Source organism: Misgurnus anguillicaudatus, chromosome 12 (assembly GCF_027580225.2).
Source record: "Misgurnus anguillicaudatus chromosome 12, ASM2758022v2, whole genome shotgun sequence".
NCBI classification, from domain to species: domain Eukaryota; kingdom Metazoa; phylum Chordata; class Actinopteri; order Cypriniformes; family Cobitidae; genus Misgurnus; species Misgurnus anguillicaudatus.
In genome coordinates, this window is record NC_073348.2 from 31,809,274 (window position 1) to 31,828,208 (window position 18,935).

The following is an 18,935-nucleotide window of genomic DNA, read 5'->3' on the forward strand; positions in this document are numbered from 1 at the left end:
CAGCTCATGAGGATGCACGTTTAAATCTGGTCTGCATTATGTTTTAAACACTAAGGCCTAGTTTTATATACAGGGCTTAAATTAGGAGATTTAGAAAAAAAAAGATTACTGGTGCATCTTGAGATGTCATTTTTTATCTGTTTTCATATTTTTTATGTCTTCCATTCTTCTGTTTTTTCTTTTCCATACACTAGATGCTCAAAGACCATGCCCTCAGCATGCTTACAGAAGCAGTGCAGGATGGAGGACAGGCCATGCGTGATCCTGTAGGAGGCAGCGTTGAGTTCCACTTTGTGCCGATCCTGAAGCTCATCAGCACTCTGCTCATTATGGGCGTGTTTGACGACAGCGACGTGAAACACATCCTGAAACTGATCGAGCCGTCTGTATTCAGTGATGGTGAAGCTGAAGAATCGGAGGCAACCAAAGCTGGAGATGGGGAACAACAGTTGGTCTGCAAAGAGGAAGGAACAGAGGTGAAAGAGGAAGAGGAACAAGAAGAGGGTGACAACAGGGGAGAGTTAATGGATGAGGGGGTGGGAGAAGAAGAAGAGTCTGAGGAAGAGGAGCTTGAGCTGGAAGAGGATGAGGAATATGAAGAACAGGAAGGAAAACAAATAGAGGAAAAGGAGCATGCTGCAGAAAAAACAGATCAGGAGAAAGCAGGTAAAGAGGTGGAGAACGAGGATGGTGTTGCAGAAGTGAAGGAAGAGGAAGATGTGGGAGAAGGACTTTTGCATATGAAGCTTCCTGAATCTGTCAAACTTCAGGTGAACTGCCTCTGTATAAATACAGTGTAACATAACAAAAGTCAGTTCCCCATATTTTTACATGTGCACAAGTAACCACAGGTGTAGCATTAAAGGGATAGTTCACCCAAAATGAAAATTCTGTCATTATTTACTCACCCTTAAATTGTTACAGTTCTGTATAAATTTCTTTGTTCTACTGAACACAAAGGAAGATATTTTGCAAACTGTTTTGGAGCACCATTGACTTCCATAGTATTTTTATTTTACTGTGGAAGTCAGTGGTGCTTCTGTTTCTTGCTTGATTACAAATATCTGCCTTTGTGTTCAGCAGAACAAAGAAATTGATACTGGTTTGTAACAACTCAAAGGTGAGTAAATAATGACAGAAATTTCACTACACTGCAAAAATGACTTTCTTAAATTAAGATCTATTTTCTTGATGAGCTAAATGACCTAAGAAAATAAGTCTAGTTTTTAGACAAAAAAATATTAAATTTAAGCGAATTTATGCTTAAAACAAGCAAAAAAATCTGACAATGGAATAAGAATTTTTTTCTTGAATTAAGTGTTTATGAAAAAAGTTAACTTATTTCAAGATATTTTTTCTTATTCCATTGGCAGATTTTTTTGAATACTAAGCGACTACTTAGTATTTTTGTCTTGTTTTCATTAGAAATCTAAAAATTCTTAAATTAAGATGTATTTTCTTGATGAGCAAAATGACCTAGGAAAATAAGTCTAGTTTTTAGACAAAAATATAAAATGTAAGCGAATTTGTGCTTAAAACAAGCAAAAAAATCTGCCAATGGAATAAGAAAAATTTTCTTGAATTAAGTGTTTATGAAAAAAGTTAACTTATTTCAAGATATTTTTTCTTATTCCATTGGCAGATTTTTTTAATACTAAGCGACTACTAAGCACTAAATTCTAGAAAAATTTGCTTACACCAATGGCAGATTTTTTTTACTTGTTTATTTTTATAATCACTTAAATTTGATATTTTTGGTCTAAAAACTAGACTTATTTTCATGGGTCTTTTTGCATCTTAATTTAAGAATTTGTAGATATTTCTACTGAGAACAAGACAAAAATACTAAGATTTTTTTTCTTGAAAATAATTTTTTGCAGTGTAGTATTTTTGTCTTGTTTTCAGTAGAAATACCTAAAAATTCTTAAAGGTGACATAGAATGAATGAACGGAGTATTTATCCTTGTTCTGTGATTTGAAATGTAGACAAAAAAAATTTTGTTTGGGTCTGTAATGCCTTAGAAGCTTCCTAAAAACCTCTCTCAGATAGCTCTATTAGGGTGGGGGATTTTAAACAAGTGGTTTTGCACTCCCCCTACTGGCTTAACTTCCAATCTCATTACTGATTGGCTGTCTTTGCTGCCACTCAAAAAATGTAGCCAATTATTTTAAAGTGGAGGGGCAGTTAGATGCCTGTGATGTCATAAGCATCAGTTTTTCAGATTGGGCTGTTTTCTGGCTGACATTTCTAAAAGAGGAATTTCTATGAGACTGAGATTTTTAGTATGTATAGCACTTTTTGTATGTTTGTGAATGTGGGTAGACTACCATTATTCAACAAAGACAAGGTAAAAATGTTTTTTCATTCTCTGTCCCCTTTAAATCAAGATGTATTTTCTTGATGAGCAAAATGACCTTAGAAAATAAGTCTAGTTTTTAGACAAAAATGATACAATTTATGTGAATTTGTGCTTAAAACAAGCAAAAATATCTGCCAATTGGGTAAGAAAATTTTACTTAAATTAAGTGTTCAAGAAAAAAGAAAACTTATTTTTAGATTTTTTTTTATTACCCCATTGGCAGATATTTTAGCTTGTTTTAAGTTTAAATTCACTTAAATTGTATATTTTTTGTCTATAAACTAGACTTATTTTCTTAGATCGTTTTGCTCATCCAGAAAAAAAATCTTAAGTTAAGAATTTTTAGATAATTTTACTCAAAACAAGACAAAAATACTAAGTAAGAAAGTCATTTTTTGCAGTGTAGTTAAATGTTTTGCAAGCAAGTTCTTTCATGTTTTTTGAAGGTGTAAAGTATTTCTATGGATTTGCATCAATGGGACAGTAACTAAATTACAAAATGTACCCCTTTTCCTCAGATGTGTACTCTACTGCAGTATTTCTGCGACTGTGAGCTGCGTCACAGAGTGGAAACCATCATCGCTTTCTCAGACAGGTTTGTCAACCAGGTGCAGACCAATCAGAGGCAGCGTTATAATGAGCTCATGCAAGCCTTCACAATGAGCGCTGCAGAAACGGCCCGCAAGACCCGTGAGTTTCGCTCTCCTCCACAGGAACAGGTACTGGATCTTTGCGGCAAAAAATTTTCATCCTAAAAAGCATTATACTCAGTTTTGGAACTGTATTGGATACGTAGGTGAACATGTTGATGAACTTCAAGCACTGTCCGGAGGAAGAAGATTGTCCCGTTCCTGAAGAAGTCCGCAACGGATTGCTGACGTTTCACCATGACCTATTAGCTCACTGTGGTGAGTCTAACCAAACAGACTTTATCTTATGAATTTTGCTAACCTCTTTGACCTTACCAAGACTTTTATCAAAGACCAGCAAATTCACAATAGTCACTGTACGTGTAATTGTCTTTTTGTCATTTTTGCCACAGGTGTGCATATTGAAGAAGAGGAGGAGGAAGAGGAGGTGGACACCTCAGTCCGAGGACGCCTTCTAAGATTGGTGAATAAAGTTAAGAATTTACGAAAGAAACCAGAGGCCGAGCCTGAACCTGAAGAAGATAAAAAACCTAGTAAGACTTTACCCAAGTTATTTTGACTGTCCAGGTTGTTTTAGGATGTCAAATGCTAAGTCTTGTGTCATAGGTACTCTACAGGAGTTGATCTCTCACACTATGATACACTGGGCTCAGGAATCTTTCATTCAGAACCCTGAGCTGGTTCGGCTGATGTTCAGCCTGTTACACCGACAGTATGATGCCCTGGGTGAACTGATCCGAGCGCTGCCCAAAGCTTACATCATCAACGCTGTGTCCATACAGGACACCATGGAGCTACTGGAATGTCTGGGACAGATTCGATCGCTGCTAATCGTTCAGATGGGACCGGAAGAAGAGAGGCTGATGATTCAAAGTATCGGGTGAGAACGACTTTTGCATCCTAAACTTACAACAACAACTTAAAACGCTGTCAGGAGTTGCAACCACTTTCTGTTCTTTTTTAGAAACATCATGAGCAACCGAGTTTTCTACCAGCATCCAAACCTCATGAGAGCTTTGGGAATGCACGAGACCGTCATGGAGGTTATGGTGAACGTCCTTGGAGGTGGAGATTCCAAGGTACATCTCATAGAATTTCACATAGCGTCCTTCAGAGAACACATTTGGAGTTATTTTAGTAAATGTCCTTGCTTTTCCAAGCTGCTAACGGTAAAAAACAGGGATCAGGGAACAACTTCCGACCCCGAAGCCCAAAAGAGTGCATCCATCCTTAACAGAAGTCAGTCCAAGATGGCAGCGTTACCATCTAGTTATTACAGTTTATAAAGTTTGAAATATAGATATTTATTATAAGTAGGGTTTTAATTGTTTTAATTAATCAAAATCAATGTCTTTATTCATAAATATGTCCTTGTTGGTGTCAAATGACCTCTGCCAATGATCTGACTTTTCTTTGTAAGCGTAGAATTTCTTCTCTTTACTTACATTGAACAGGTAAGTCCAAGGAGGCTTCCATGTCGTTCCGCCGCATTAATAAACTATAATAGCAGAGAGGGACAAAAAGCACTAGCCTACCAAAGCGCTTCCACAACACGTTTTCATTCAGAACACGTGAACCAGCTGAAACGGATAAGGAGATCCGTGATTACATAACGGCTACCGTAGTTGCAACATGCATTCGGAAAAGCGAGGCGCTAGAGAGCACTATTCGTTTAAATGCAAAATAAAATTTTACCACTAGGTGGGGGTAAATCCTACTTATTGTCCCTTTAAAAATTTGCATTGATTACCTGCAGCAGGCCTTCATTACCCCTTGGAGCCGTGTAGATTACCTGTAAAGGATGCATGCACTTTTATTGGGTTTAAATTTAGAAGTTGTTCCCTGATCCCTTTTTTTCGACCATTATAAAGCGTGGAAGAGCAAGGGCATTTACTAAGATAGCTCCAAATGTGTTCGTTTAAAAGATGATGGACATGTGTATCTCGTATTTCTTGAGGGTGAGTAAATCATGGGGTAATTTTGATATTTGGCTGGTCTATCCCTTTAAATGTTTCTTTTTAATAATAATGACATAACTGACATGACTTGACCGAATGTGTTTGATTCTGCAGGAAATTCGGTTTCCTCGTGTGGTGACCAACTGCTGTCGTTTCTTGTGTTACTTCTGCCGTATCAGCAGGCAAAATCAGCGCTCGATGTTTGATCATCTGGGATATCTCCTACAAAACAGCGGCATCGGGCTCGGTGAAAGATTCTTTCTCTTATCATCCATATACATTCAGGACATTCAACCTGAACCTGTTTTAAAGGCAGGGTCCATGATTTTTGAAAGCCAATGTTGACATTTGAAATCACCTAAACAAACGCGCCCCTACCCCAATAGAATCTGGACCTTCTTTTGATAGATCCGCCCCACACATACGCAACCCAGGCAACAATGTCGGTTAGTAGACACGCCCCTTACTGTTGATTGGCTACAAGTGTGTTTTGGTAGTCGGCCCGACTCTCTTTTCCAAAGTGTTTTCTCAGATATCGTGCACTCCGCCTTTAATGTACATTCAGGTTTAGGATTAGTCTAACTCTAATCCCAATTTATTCTATTCATTTATTTATGTATCTTTTAATCTCTTATCAAGTGACTGTGTTGCTCTTTTAGGAATGCGTGGCTCTACTCCTCTCGATGTTGCTGCAGCGTCTTGTATCGATAATAATGAACTTGCGCTGGCTCTTCAAGAACAAGACCTGGAGATGGTGAGAGGATCTAAAAGTGACAAACTTTGATTTTTTGCAAAAATCTTTCTCTCATGCTCCCCGACTCTTTGTTCAGGTGGTCAAGTACCTGGCAGGTTGTGGTCTGCAGAGCTGCCCCATGCTTTTATCAAAAGGATACCCAGATATAGGGTGGAACCCGTGTGGAGGAGAGAAGTACCTGGACTTCCTCCGATTTGCTGTATTCGTTAATGGTTTGTGTTTAGCATGTTACGGTTATTTCTGGCTTTATATAGCTATATATATATTTGTTAACGTACTGTAATTATTAAAGGAAAACACCACAATTTTTCAATATTTACTATTTTCTTACCTTAACTTATACGAATAATACATACCTATCTTTTGTCAATACGTGCATTTTTTAATCTTTGTAGAGCGCTTCTTGAATGTATTAGCATTTAGCCTAGCCCCATTCATTCCTATGGCTCCAAACAAAAGTTTTATTTTGTGCCACCATACTTACTCGTGTAACTACTCATGTAACAGTCTTTAAATAGGGAAAACATGGAAGTGTTTGGTGGCTTCTAAATTCATCCCTGTTTGGAGCTATAGGAATGAATGGGGCTAGGCTAAATGCTAACACATTCACGAGGCTACGTACAAAGATTAAAAGTGCACGTATTGAAAAAAGATAGGTATGTATTCATTAGTCTTAGTTGAGGTAAGAACATAGTAAAATATTGAAAAATGGTGGTGTTTTCCTTTAAGTTAGTATTGAACTAGATTTTATATAATATAATAGACTGAGAAAATTATGTTTGATGTTTTCCTTCAGGAGAGAGCGTGGAGGAGAACGCTAATGTGGTGGTTCGCCTGTTAATCAGAAGGCCTGAGTGTTTTGGACCCGCTCTGAGAGGAGAGGGTGGGAACGGCCTTCTCGCTGCCATCGAAGAGGCCATTAAGATCTCAGAGGATCCAGCAAGAGATGGACCTACTGTTAAAAAAGACAGACGCTTCCCAATGTACACACAGTCCATGACTTATCCAAACTGTTTTAAAGGGCACCTATTATTCCCATTTTTACAAGATGTAATATAAGTCTCAGGTGTGCCCAGAATGTGCCTGTGAAGTTTCAGCTAAAAAAAACACAGATAATTTATAATAGCATGTCCAAAATACTCTTATTTGGGTGAGAGTAAAAAGTTGCTGCTTTCGTGTCTGTACCTTTAAATGCAATTGAGCAACTGCTCCTCACTCCCTTACCAAAAGAGACAGCGAGCGATTTCAGTTAAAATTGATCTAATTCAGTCTTGAGATAGTGGTAGTGGGCTTTATCAGTGTGACATCACATTAACAAGAGAATCAAAACAGTATGTCTAATGAGACTGCTTTGGTTTAATGGGGATTAAAAAAGAAGAGGGTGGATTTGTTTTATTATATGGTGGTTTTGCATAATAGGTGCCCTTTTATACATGTGTCTGCATAGTTGAATTACAATGGTCCTAAATGTAATCTAGAAAAGGTTGATCAATGTTTCTTCCTACTATTGCCAGGTTTGGAGGAGAGGAGCAACATGAGGAAAACAGGGTGCACCTTGGAAATGCCATTATGTCCTTTTATTCTGCTCTTATTGATTTGCTGGGTCGCTGTGCTCCTGAGATGCATGTAAGTGTGTATGTACTGTACCTTGTACCTATGTATATGAAATACGATCAGATTTGGCTGCTGAAAATCTGCCTTGTCTCTTTTGTAGTTAATCCAGGCTGGTAAAGGTGAGGCTTTGAGAATCAGAGCTATTCTTAGGTCTCTCGTGCCCATTGAAGATCTGGTCGGTGTGATCAGCTTGTCGGTCCAGATACCTGCTTTTGGGAAAGGTGATGATGATATGGGAATTTGTGGATTGATGCTGTCAGGGTGTAAAGCATAATACTTTTCAGCTATGGTGGCTTATTTCACAATTGATTTTTCAGATAACAGCGTCATTGAACCAAAGATGTCTGCCAGTTTTGTGCCTGATCATAAGGCACCGATGGTGCTGTTCCTGGATAGAGTCTACGGCATCGATAACCAGGACTTCCTGTTGCATGTTTTAGAAGTAGGCTTCCTACCTGACATGAGAGCAGCAGCTTCCTTAGACACGGTAAGATGTTACGTATGATGGCCTAGCAGTTACCACTTGTGATGTGACACTGAGCTGTGGTGTTCAAAACTTATATATTCTTTGTTGAATGAATGAAATTACAGTGACCACAGTTTCTTATTAACTTTAATTTGTTAGCTGATACAAATCATAACCAATAATAGTGTCACATTATAATACAATACAGTCACATTTACTATTTGGTTCTTTCTCTAAGGCTGCATTCAGCACTACAGAGATGGCTTTGGCTCTAAACCGCTACCTGTGTTCGGCTGTGCTTCCTCTTATTACTAAATGCGCTCCTCTGTTCGCTGGCACGGACCACCGCGCCATCATGATCGATTCGATGCTCCACACCATCTACAGACTTTCACGAGGTCGATCACTTACCAAAGCTCAGAGAGATGTTATCGAGGAATGCCTCATGTCTTTATGCAGGTGAACGTTATGTATTTACATTATTAACATGACACTAAGATGTTTGGTGCTGATGTTATTATAATTATTATTATCATTTTACTGATGAGCCAAGGTTTTAAAATATGTTTGTGATGCAGGTACCTGCGTCCTTCCATGCTCCAGCACCTCCTCAGGCGTCTGGTGTTTGACGTGCCGATTTTGAACGAGTACGCTAAAATGCCCCTTAAGGTACTGTATGAGGTCCTTCCGTTGCATGGCAGTGCAATGCATTTCAACTGGTTACTGTAGTTGTTCTTATCTGTCTGTGATTATTTTTCAGCTGCTTACTAATCATTACGAGCGGTGTTGGAAGTATTATTGCTTGCCGAACGGCTGGGCTAATTTCGGCGTATCGTCAGAGGAGGAGCTTCATCTCACCCGTAAACTCTTTTGGGGAATTTTTGAGTCTCTGGCGCACAAGGTAAGATCTCATATGCTGTAAATTACACCAAGCTTCAGCTTGTCTGCTAACAGTGACACAACATTTCTGCTTATCTGACTTTTCTCTGTCAACAGAAATTTGACGCAGAGCTGTTTAAAATCGCCATGCCTTGCATATGTGCAATCGCTGGAGCAATTTCTCCAGATTATGTGGATGCCAGCTATTCATCCAAAACTGAGAAGAAAGCTTCTGTTGATGCTGAGGGAAACTTCGACCCCAAACCAGTGGACACCACAAAGTACAGAGCTTTATTTAGTTATTTAAAGGATTAGTCCATTTTCTTAAAAGAAAAATCCAGATAATTTACTCACCACCATGTCATCCAAAATGTTGATGTCTTTCTTTGTTCAGTCGAGAAGAAATTATGTTTTTTGAGGAAAACATTGCAGGATTTTTCTCATTTTACTGAACTTTAATAGAGCCCAACATTTAATACTTAACTCAACACTTAACAGTGTTTCAAAGGACTATAAACAATCCCAAACGAGGCATAAGGGTCTTATCTAGCGAAACGATTGTCATTTTTGACAAGAAAAATAAAAGATATGTACTTTGAAACCACAACTTTTTGTCTGGGTCCGGTCCGGCGCGACCTAACGTAAATGCATAGTGACATAGGTGTTACATATATAAAACGCACATTTGCGGACCATTGTAAACAATAAACTGCCACAAAGACATTAATTGGTATCAGTTGACATACAAAACGTCGGAACGGTCCTCTTTCAAGACGCTTGTAAACACTGGGGCGGAGTTTCGCGTTCGTCCTCTGTGACCTCTTGACGTCATGACGTATTGCGTGGGGTCAGCTGGCGCATCACGACCGGATCTACATGACGAGAAGTTGTGCTTTAAAAGTGTATATTTGTTGTTTTTGTTGTCAGGGGTGACAGTCGTTTTGCTGGATGGGACCCTTGTGCCTCGTTTGGGATTGTTTGTAGTCCTTTGAAACTCCGTTGGAAAAAACTGTTGAGTGTTGGGTTGAGTGTTGGATGTTGGGCTCTATTGAAGTCCATTGGAATTGGAGAAGTCCTGCAATGTTTTCCTCGGGAAGCATAGTTTCTTCTCGACTGAACAAAGAAAGACATCAACATTTTGGATGACATAGTGGTGAGTAAATTATCTGGATTTTTCTTTTAAGAAAATGGACTAATCCTTTAATAATGTAGTTTATCAGTTGAATAAACCGGATGGACAAAAAGTCTTATTGTGCTTTAATTGTTGCTTTTCGCAGCACCATCATCCCTGAGAAACTGGACGGTTTTATTAACAGATACGCAGAATACACTCATGACAAATGGGCTTTTGAAAAGGTATGTCTTGTACTTGTTGTAAAGGTGATTCAATTATTTTCTTATAGCATTCAGTTTGCTGAATAAAAGTATATGAAAGATTTACAATTATATCTTTTAATTCTCCAGATCCAAAACAACTGGACATTTGGGGAGGTGCTGGATGAAAATGCCAAGACTCATCCCATGCTCAGACCGTACAAAACATTTTCTGAAAAGGATAAAGAAGTCACTTATTATGTCATATAATGTATGTGACCCTACCTGTAAAAACCCCGGATAAAATACATAAAATCATTCTACGTAATGTAAAGAACATTCTGTGAAAATATAACCCAGATGTCTTAAAGGAAAACACCACAGTTTTTCAATATTTTACTATGTTCTTACCTCAACTTAGACAAATTAATACATACCTTTTTTTTCCAAAGCGTGCACTTTGTGAATGTGTACAGCGCATCGTGAATGTGTTAGCATTTAGCCTAGCCTCATTCATTCCTTAGGATCCAAACAGGGATGAATTCAGAAGCCACCAAACACTTCCATGTTTTCACTATTTAAAGACTGTTACATGAGTAGTTACACAAGTAAGTATGGTGCCACAAAATAAAATGTGTATTGTATGGCGGAAGAGCCCTTAGTTTGCAGCCTTAGTTTGGATCCTAAGGAATAAATGGGGCTAAGCTAAATGCTAACACATTCACGACGTGCTGTACAAAGATTAAGTGCACTCATTGAAAAAAAATAGGTATGTATTAATTTGTCTAAATTGAGGTAAGAACATAGTAAAATATTAAAAAAACTGTGGTGTTTTCCTTTAAATATTGACAGAGTAAGGTCATGTCAAAGATGGAAATCAATATGAAATCAGTGTCTGAAATCAAACTTTGATGGTCCTGATCTCATAATTAGATTATGAGACTTCAGGCTGGATTTTACTCTTATCAGTTAAAGAAATGTACATCAGGTACACTTTAATTGATTGATCTCTGCATTAGGATAAAGAAATCTACCGCTGGCCCATCAAAGAATCAGTCAAGGCCATGATTGCCTGGGAATGGACACTGGACAAAACCAGAGAAGGAGATGATGATAAAACAGAGAAGAAGACGGCTCGCAAGATCTCACAAACTGCACAGGTAAGCACATATGTACAGAATTTATTAGTGCCCATTTATTGTGATTAGATTTACTCACAAATGTCTCCCTTTCTATTGCAGGCGACCTATGACCCCAGTCATGGATACAGCCCTCAACCCATTGACATCACAGGGATGACACTGTCCCGAGAGCTTCAGGTAGGTCTACAGAAATCAATATATAATTCATGGATACGGTAATATTATGGCTAGATTTGTAGCAATTATCATAACTGTCTTTTCCAGTCCATGGCAGAGCAGCTTGCAGAGAACTATCACAACACATGGGGACGCAAGAAAAAAATGGAGCTGCAGGCAAAAGGTTTGCAAAAGAAGTGAAAGAATGACACAAATGCAATTTTATTTAATTAGTAACAATGCAAAGTAAAAAGATTGCCCAGTGACACTTACAAAGTTTGTTTTATGTTGTCGGCTAGACATTGTTCCAAGCATCACAGTCTCAGTTACTTCTGTCTCTTCACATAATCCCAGACTCATTTCAGTCCCCAATTTTTCTTCATTAACAATATTGTTTCTTTTGTCTTTGTAACCAGGAGGAGGAACTCATCCTTTGCTTGTGCCCTATGATACGCTCACGGCCAAAGAAAAGGCACGAGACAGAGAGAAAGCCTACGAACTGCTAAAGTTTCTACAGCTGAATGGATATGCTGTGACAAGGTACACGACTCGATTAGTTAGTACAAATAATGATATACACACACAGTTCTAATTACTATATGTTTTAATGTTATTCAACATCTGCGTTTATTCAGAGGGCTGAAGGATATGGAGAGCGATATTTCATCTATTGAGAAGCGGTTTGCGTACGGCTTTCTACAGAAGCTGTTAAAGTGGATGGACATTGCTCAGGAGTTCATAGCACATCTTGGTAGAACTGTTCTTCATCCGTACATGCGGCTTGGATAGTATTTATAATGACCCTGCTTGTGAAAACCGTGCTAAAGTCATTTTTTGTGCGATTTACTATTTTTTACACAGTATTATAGAGAACATTCTGTGAAAATGTGAAGAGTTTGGTTCCAAAATGAGATAACCTCCGTTTTTTTAAATTTTTCAAAAATCTTCTTTTTTGATTGTGCATTTCAATTAATATCAATCAAAATGCAGTTGGTTTGTTTTAATTTAAGCCTTTATAACTTATAAAATACGGCTAAGTAGCACAAAAAACACACACAATAAAAACATGCTAACATGATAATAAACATGTTTTGACAAAAATGTTAAAAATGGATCTTGTTTTGGAACCAAACTCTTCATATAATCTTGATATCTTTAATATTGATTGAGTAAGGTCATCATTTGATTTTGAGATTTTAACCTAAATTTCACAAACAGGGTAACATGTTATCCCATATGAATGACCAAAACGGTTTTGACATTTGGTTTTACAGAGGCGGTCGTGAGCAGCGGGCGTGTGGAAAAGTCACCACATGAGCAAGAGATCAAGTTTTTTGCCAAGGTCAGGCTCTTAGATTATTCAAACTCTCTTTTCCATTTATATTAATATTATGAGGACTTTTAATAATGCATGACATGTTTCTCCCCTTAGATTCTTCTGCCTTTAATAAATCAGTATTTTAAAAATCACTGCCTCTACTTCCTCTCCACACCGGCCAAAATCCTGGGCAGTGGCGGACATGCCTCAAACAAAGAAAAAGAGATGATTGCAAGGTAAAATCAGTCAAAAACAATGAATATTAAAGGGATAGTTCACCCAAAAATTAACATTTTGTCATCATTTTGTTGTTCTAAACCTGTATGAGTTTCTTTATTCTGTTGAACATAAAATTATGACAGTTGACGGTACCCATTGACTTCCATAGTATTTGTTTATCCTTAGTATTTGTTATCAACTGTGTGGTTACCATCATTTATCAAAATATCTTATTTTGCTTTGGACAGAATAAAGAAACTTATGCAGGTTTATAATAAAATGAGGGAGAGTAAACGATGACATAATATTAATTTTTGGGTAGACTATCCCTTTAAACTTTGTCAGACTATAAGGCCTTGCTTCTTAAATTATTTGGATCTTTAAACATCAGCACCTTTCTGCCCTCTTTTCCTGCTTATTTCCGTTTTGTCTCTCATTTTCTTTTTCTTTCTACTATCATTTCCTCACATTGGTTGTTTTCTTTCTTTTTCCAATCTTTAATGCAGTATTTTCTGTAAGATGGCTGCCCTGGTGAGACACAGAGTGTTTCTCTTTGGTAAGAAATCTGCTTTTCTGTTCGCCTTACATTTCATCCTGTTTCTTTACTTGCTTTACTTCTGTTTTCTCCATTGCATTGTTATCTACCAGTAACAGTGTCAAGAGTTAATAAAGTGAGAAAAGTAAAAGCTAACTGCTGTTGAAATAATACAGCATTTCCTGTCTGTGTTATGTAGGTACGGATGCACCTGCTATCGTCAACTGTCTCCATATTCTTGCACGGTCACTTGATGCAAGGTGGGTCATTCAAATAGTTATCAATACTTTAGTCTTATATGACCCTGGACCTCAAAACCAGTCATAAGGGACAATTTTTACAATTGAGATTTATACATTTTGAGATAAATACGCTTTTCATTGATGTATGGTTTGTTAGGATAGGGCAATATTTGGAACTATTTGAAAATCTGGAATCTGAGGGTGCAAGAAATTTAAATAATGTGAAAATCGCCTTAAAGGGACACTCCACTTTTTTAAAATATACTCATTTTCCAGCTCCCCTAAGTTAAACCTTTGATTTTTGCCGTTTTGGGATCCATTCAGCTGATCTCCGGGTCTGGTGGTACCACCTTTAGCGTAGCTTAGCATAATCCATTGAATCTGATTAGACCATTAGCATCGTGCTAAAAAAAAACCCCAAAGAGTTTCAATATTTTTCCCATTTAAAACTTGACTCTTCTGTAGTTACATCGTGTACTAACTAAGACTGACGGAAAATGAAAAGTTGCGATTTCCTAGGCAGATATGGCTAGGACTATACTCTCATTCTGGCGTAATAATCAAGGACTTTGCTGCCGTACCATGGCTGCAGGAGGCGCAATGATATTACGCACTGCCCGAAAATAGTCCCCTGCTATTGAAAGTTACCAAGGGGACTATTTTCAGGTGCTGCGTAATATAATTGCCCCTGCAGCAGCCAATTTTTTATAAATATTTGCAGTAGGAAATTTACAAAATATCTTTATTGAAACATGATTTTTACATAATATCCTAATTATTTTTGGCATAAAAGAAAAATTGATAACTTTGACCAATACAATGTATTGTTGACTATTGCTAAACTTTGTTTATACCAACTTAAACTGTTGCACAAGAGTCAGCAACTTTCACAATATTAGCTTCTTTATTGCTTTCTTATATTAGTTTCATACAATAGCATCTAATTGTCTTTTATTGAACAGAACTGTGATGAAATCTGGGCCTGAGATTGTGAAAGCAGGGCTGCGATCTTTCTTCGAGAGCGCAGCTGATGACATCGAAAAGATGGTGGAAAACCTCAAACTCGGAAAAGTGTCCAAAGGCAATCAGGCACGAATATAGCAGTTTACAGGTAAAAATGTGCATTTCACTCTCTTTTATTCTTTTTCTTTTTTCTGATATCTCAGCCAGTAAAGGGTGTTTCTCAAAATATCAACTACACCACCACGGCTCTGCTTCCTGTCCTCACGTCACTGTTTGATCATGTCGCTCAGCATCAGTTTGGAGACGATGTTATCCGTAAGGATCTTTATTAAAACTTTTCTCAAGTATATCGTACACCATATAGTTGTGTTAACATCTCTGTATGTTGTTTTGGTCAGTGGATGATTTGCAGATGTCCTGCTACAGAATCATGTGTAGTATCTACTCTCTTGGTACTGTAAAGACGCCGCATGCAGAGAGGTTTGTTTTAAAGTAACCAGTATTAGTTGTGTTAGTCTGATGATTTGTTTCTATAGTTTTCTTTTTTCTTTAAATTAGACACAGACCAGCATTGGGAGAGTGCCTTGCTCATCTGGCTGCAGCCATGCCTGTGGCCTTCCTGGAGCCCCATCTTAATGAATACAACACATTTTCAGTGTACACCACCAAGACACCAAGAGAAAGAGCAAGTAAGTCATATATTTTTTATCTGTGTATGTATTTGTGTGTGTATGTAGATTTGTATTCTTATTGATTTTAATTTAACCCCTTTAATTTACAGTCCTGGGGCTTCCCAACCATGTCAAAGAACTGTGTTTGGACATTCCCGAGCTAGATATCCTCATGAAAGAGATCGGTGATCTGGCTGAATCAGGGGCTCGCTATACAGAAATGCCACATGTGATCGAGATCACGCTACCAATGCTATGCGACTATCTGCCCCGTTGGTGGGAACGAGGATTGGAAAACTTTCCGGAAATGGAGGGTAAGCTGTGTACAGAAGTCACCTCAGATCATCTCAACCAGCTCCTGGGAAGCATCATGAAAATAGTGGTCAACAATCTGGGAATTGATGAAGCTTCCTGGATGAAGAGGCTTGCTGGTACGAAAACACTTATTTCTGTTACATAGCAGAAGTGCTTGGATTTTGTACTAAACCTGATGTGTATTTTTGTCCTCAAACAGTGTTCTCCCAGCCCATCGTGAGTCGAGCCAAACCTGAGATGCTTAAATCCCATTTTATTCCTACCATGGAGAAACTTAAGAAGCGAACGTCTAAAGTGGTAGCTGAGGAGGAGCACCTGCGCATGGAGGGGAAGTCTGAGGGTGATGAAGAGGAGGGGACGATTCGAGATGAGTTTGCTGTTCTCTGCAGAGACCTGTATGCTCTTTACCCACTTCTCATCCGCTATGTGGATAACAACAGGTATGATGTGATTCCTGCTAAGGTATTTTGATTTCTTGCTTTGTAACTGCATTGAATTTTAATGTTGCATGGGCTTCAGAGCGAGGTGGCTGACCTGCCGGGATCCTGATGCTGAAGAGCTGTTCCGTATGGTGGGAGAGGTCTTCATCTTCTGGTCCAAATCTCACGTATGACATTCACATTTATACACAATATTATACTGTACATATACATGTACAAAATAACAGCTTTTGTATATGTACTTGTGTGTATGTAGAATTTCAAGCGAGAGGAGCAAAACTTTGTGGTGTCTAATGAAATAAACAACATGTCGTTTCTCACCGCTGACAGCAAGAGTAAGATGAGCAAGGTAAGACCTTTTGTTTTGTACTGTCACACCACAGAAATATGACAACACAATAGGTTTCAAATTAGTTTCAAATTAGATCTCAGATTAATTTCAATTTTTAATCATCATGTGATCACAATGTTTATTTAGCAAATACATTTTTGCTACTTTATTTATTAAAATTTGTATGATCTACATCAGTGGCAGCCTGCGACTTCTTTTTCAAGAGCGCATGATGCAAAGCTCATCAAAACATGTATTTAGCCCGTCATGCTTGTGGCTCGTCATGTCAAAGTATGTTTTTGCCGCGTCATGTGAACCTATGTGCAACACATGTCATGTCAAAATACGTCTCTGCTGCAGACGCTTCGAAGGGGTTTATGATAAAATGGACGCTCACTTTTGCCAGATACTTGCTTAATCTCATGTGTAATCATAGTTTAGTGTTAAGTTAGTGTCATAGTTTTTTTTAATCATGGATCCTTTTGACGTGTGTGTAGCGGGCACGCGTTTTGATGTGGCGCATGATTGGGGATGCACCGAAATGAAATTCTTGGCCGAAACTGAAAACTGAAAAAGAGGAAACTAAGGCCGAAAACCGAAACACAGAAATAAATTATTATGCCAATCACAAAACGGTTCGGATCACTTTACAGTTTTTGAGGCACGGATCGGATTATTTTTCGGATCAGCAAAAAGGGGGTGGGAAAAATCTAATAACAAATAAAAAAATGCAAACATTTATAAAAAAGAAAAGTTGCACATTAAGGTCTGAAATTAGCGTAAGGTACAGAAATCGAATTAAATTAGTCATAACACTGTCTTTATTGTATAAATTTAATATAATTATTATTATTTTTAGAGCTACAGAAGTGATTTTCTCTTTGTCTTTTGTTGTTTGATTAACATTAATGACACAGACTTAAGTAGGTTAATTGAGGTTACTGTCTCTTTAAGACCAAATATCCGTGTATGCACTACTGAGTGCCCTTAAACGCACGTGCACACAGAGACCGAGGGTGAATCCCAAACAGCGCAGCATAAACAGTCGCTCCACATAAAAACGTAACGTTGTTTTTCATTGCTTTATTTGCCAAATGTATGTTAATGGACCGTTTGAGACACTTTAGAGCAACTCTCTCTGAAGTTTACACATCAAGAGTTCTGATCAATCACGTCACATTGTCACGATCGGTTAAACACCGGAAAGTAAAAACTAAAGAGAACCCAAACGCAGACGATAAATATAAATAATTGGGAGTTTATTAAAGTAACAAACACAAAAAACCCACGAGGGGGTAAAACAGAATATAAATAAACACAGTGACGGGAACGAAACACAGTAACAAAACACTGGAATCAAAGTATAAGTCAGAAACACGAAATACATGAACTCACTGACTTACAACAACTGTAGACAATGAACGCGCACACGACAGACAACGAAAGGGCATTATAAAGACACAACATCAATGGGGAACAGGTGAACATAATTAATCACTTAAGACATGATTACATAAGGGAGTAGGGTAAAAGTGACAAGACACTGGGAACACGTGTTACACATACATGATGTGAAACAACACGTATTCCCACATAAACACAATGCTGCCCTGGTCTTGCCCTCTGGATAACAACCAAGGTCAGGCAAGACCATGACAGCCACAAGACACTGGGAACATGTGGAAGCCACACATATAATATCACTCCACATGTCCCTCACACAGAACATAGTACTGTCATGGTCTTGCCAGATACACTCAGACCTGAGTAAAATACAAAAGATCTGGCAAGCCCATGACACACATTCAACCGCATGTGCCTCTGTGCCTACAGAAAGCTGCTTACTTTAGCACTTTTTTGCGGTTAAATACATCGACACCGCAGATGTTGCTTCAGACAAGCATGTGCAGGTCGCGTTTTTTGTTTGCGTCATCACAACAATTCGGCCGTATTGTTTCTGTGATAAAAATGGCCCAAAAGAGCATTTTCAGTTTTCGGCCGAAAATTTTCGGTGTCCAAATATTCTGTGCATCCCTACGCATGATGTACATAGGTTCACATGATGCATCAAACACATATTTTGACATGAGGAGGCACACACATGACACTCCGAACACATATTTTGAATTTGCGCCACCCAAAGAGAAGTCACGGGTGGTCACTGATCTACAAGGTACAAAAGTTGTCACTGGGACGGTACGTGTTAAAAATGTATTAATATGTATAATTTTGGTACAGATATGTACCTTTTTAGGTACCAATATGCACCTTTTATGTACAAAAGTGTACTTTTTATATAAAGGTACCGGCCCAGTGACAACTTTTTTACCTTCTTGTACATTTATTTCTGAGAGATTACCTTCAAAAAACTACAGTATAGGGTTGATTTATTTGATGAAAATTCCCCTATAATTGATCCTTAATTTGATCAGCATGATTCTAAAGCCCTTTATTAAATGTATGCCCCCCCCCAAAACTTGATATTATTAATAAACCAACAGCCAATGGTTGATAAGTTTGGCACAAAGCACTACATTTAAAGGTAAATTGTTTTCTTTTTTTTTAAACCAAATCTGGGTTTGTTCTCACTCCCTCAAAAGGACAGTCC

At 38.1% G+C, this 18,935-nt stretch overlaps 1 protein-coding gene across 5 annotated transcripts in view; it reads left to right on the forward strand.

Moving 5' to 3' along the window:
• The window catches only part of ryr1a (ryanodine receptor 1a (skeletal)), a 74,861-nt gene that overhangs the window by 23,249 nt on the left and 32,677 nt on the right, over positions 1-18,935 (forward strand). For all 5 annotated transcript variants that reach the window (XM_073874392.1, XM_073874388.1, XM_073874391.1 and 2 more), the window contains 36 exons: positions 195-770; positions 2,879-3,079; positions 3,157-3,268; positions 3,403-3,543; positions 3,617-3,890; positions 3,975-4,089; positions 5,083-5,215; positions 5,628-5,722; positions 5,799-5,934; positions 6,519-6,705; positions 7,237-7,348; positions 7,437-7,557; positions 7,654-7,823; positions 8,041-8,261; positions 8,381-8,471; positions 8,563-8,703; positions 8,799-8,962; positions 9,959-10,037; positions 10,146-10,233; positions 11,013-11,155; positions 11,237-11,314; positions 11,402-11,477; positions 11,710-11,833; positions 11,929-12,044; positions 12,568-12,635; positions 12,726-12,847; positions 13,337-13,386; positions 13,565-13,625; positions 14,570-14,696; positions 14,774-14,885; positions 14,969-15,050; positions 15,129-15,259; positions 15,352-15,672; positions 15,756-15,996; positions 16,076-16,163; positions 16,253-16,345. In XM_073874392.1, the coding sequence (XP_073730493.1) occupies positions 195-770; positions 2,879-3,079; positions 3,157-3,268; positions 3,403-3,543; positions 3,617-3,890; positions 3,975-4,089; positions 5,083-5,215; positions 5,628-5,722; positions 5,799-5,934; positions 6,519-6,705; positions 7,237-7,348; positions 7,437-7,557; positions 7,654-7,823; positions 8,041-8,261; positions 8,381-8,471; positions 8,563-8,703; positions 8,799-8,962; positions 9,959-10,037; positions 10,146-10,233; positions 11,013-11,155; positions 11,237-11,314; positions 11,402-11,477; positions 11,710-11,833; positions 11,929-12,044; positions 12,568-12,635; positions 12,726-12,847; positions 13,337-13,386; positions 13,565-13,625; positions 14,570-14,696; positions 14,774-14,885; positions 14,969-15,050; positions 15,129-15,259; positions 15,352-15,672; positions 15,756-15,996; positions 16,076-16,163; positions 16,253-16,345 (5,190 nt within the window). The remainder of the gene's footprint in view (positions 1-194; positions 771-2,878; positions 3,080-3,156; positions 3,269-3,402; positions 3,544-3,616; positions 3,891-3,974; positions 4,090-5,082; positions 5,216-5,627; positions 5,723-5,798; positions 5,935-6,518; positions 6,706-7,236; positions 7,349-7,436; positions 7,558-7,653; positions 7,824-8,040; positions 8,262-8,380; positions 8,472-8,562; positions 8,704-8,798; positions 8,963-9,958; positions 10,038-10,145; positions 10,234-11,012; positions 11,156-11,236; positions 11,315-11,401; positions 11,478-11,709; positions 11,834-11,928; positions 12,045-12,567; positions 12,636-12,725; positions 12,848-13,336; positions 13,387-13,564; positions 13,626-14,569; positions 14,697-14,773; positions 14,886-14,968; positions 15,051-15,128; positions 15,260-15,351; positions 15,673-15,755; positions 15,997-16,075; positions 16,164-16,252; positions 16,346-18,935) is intronic.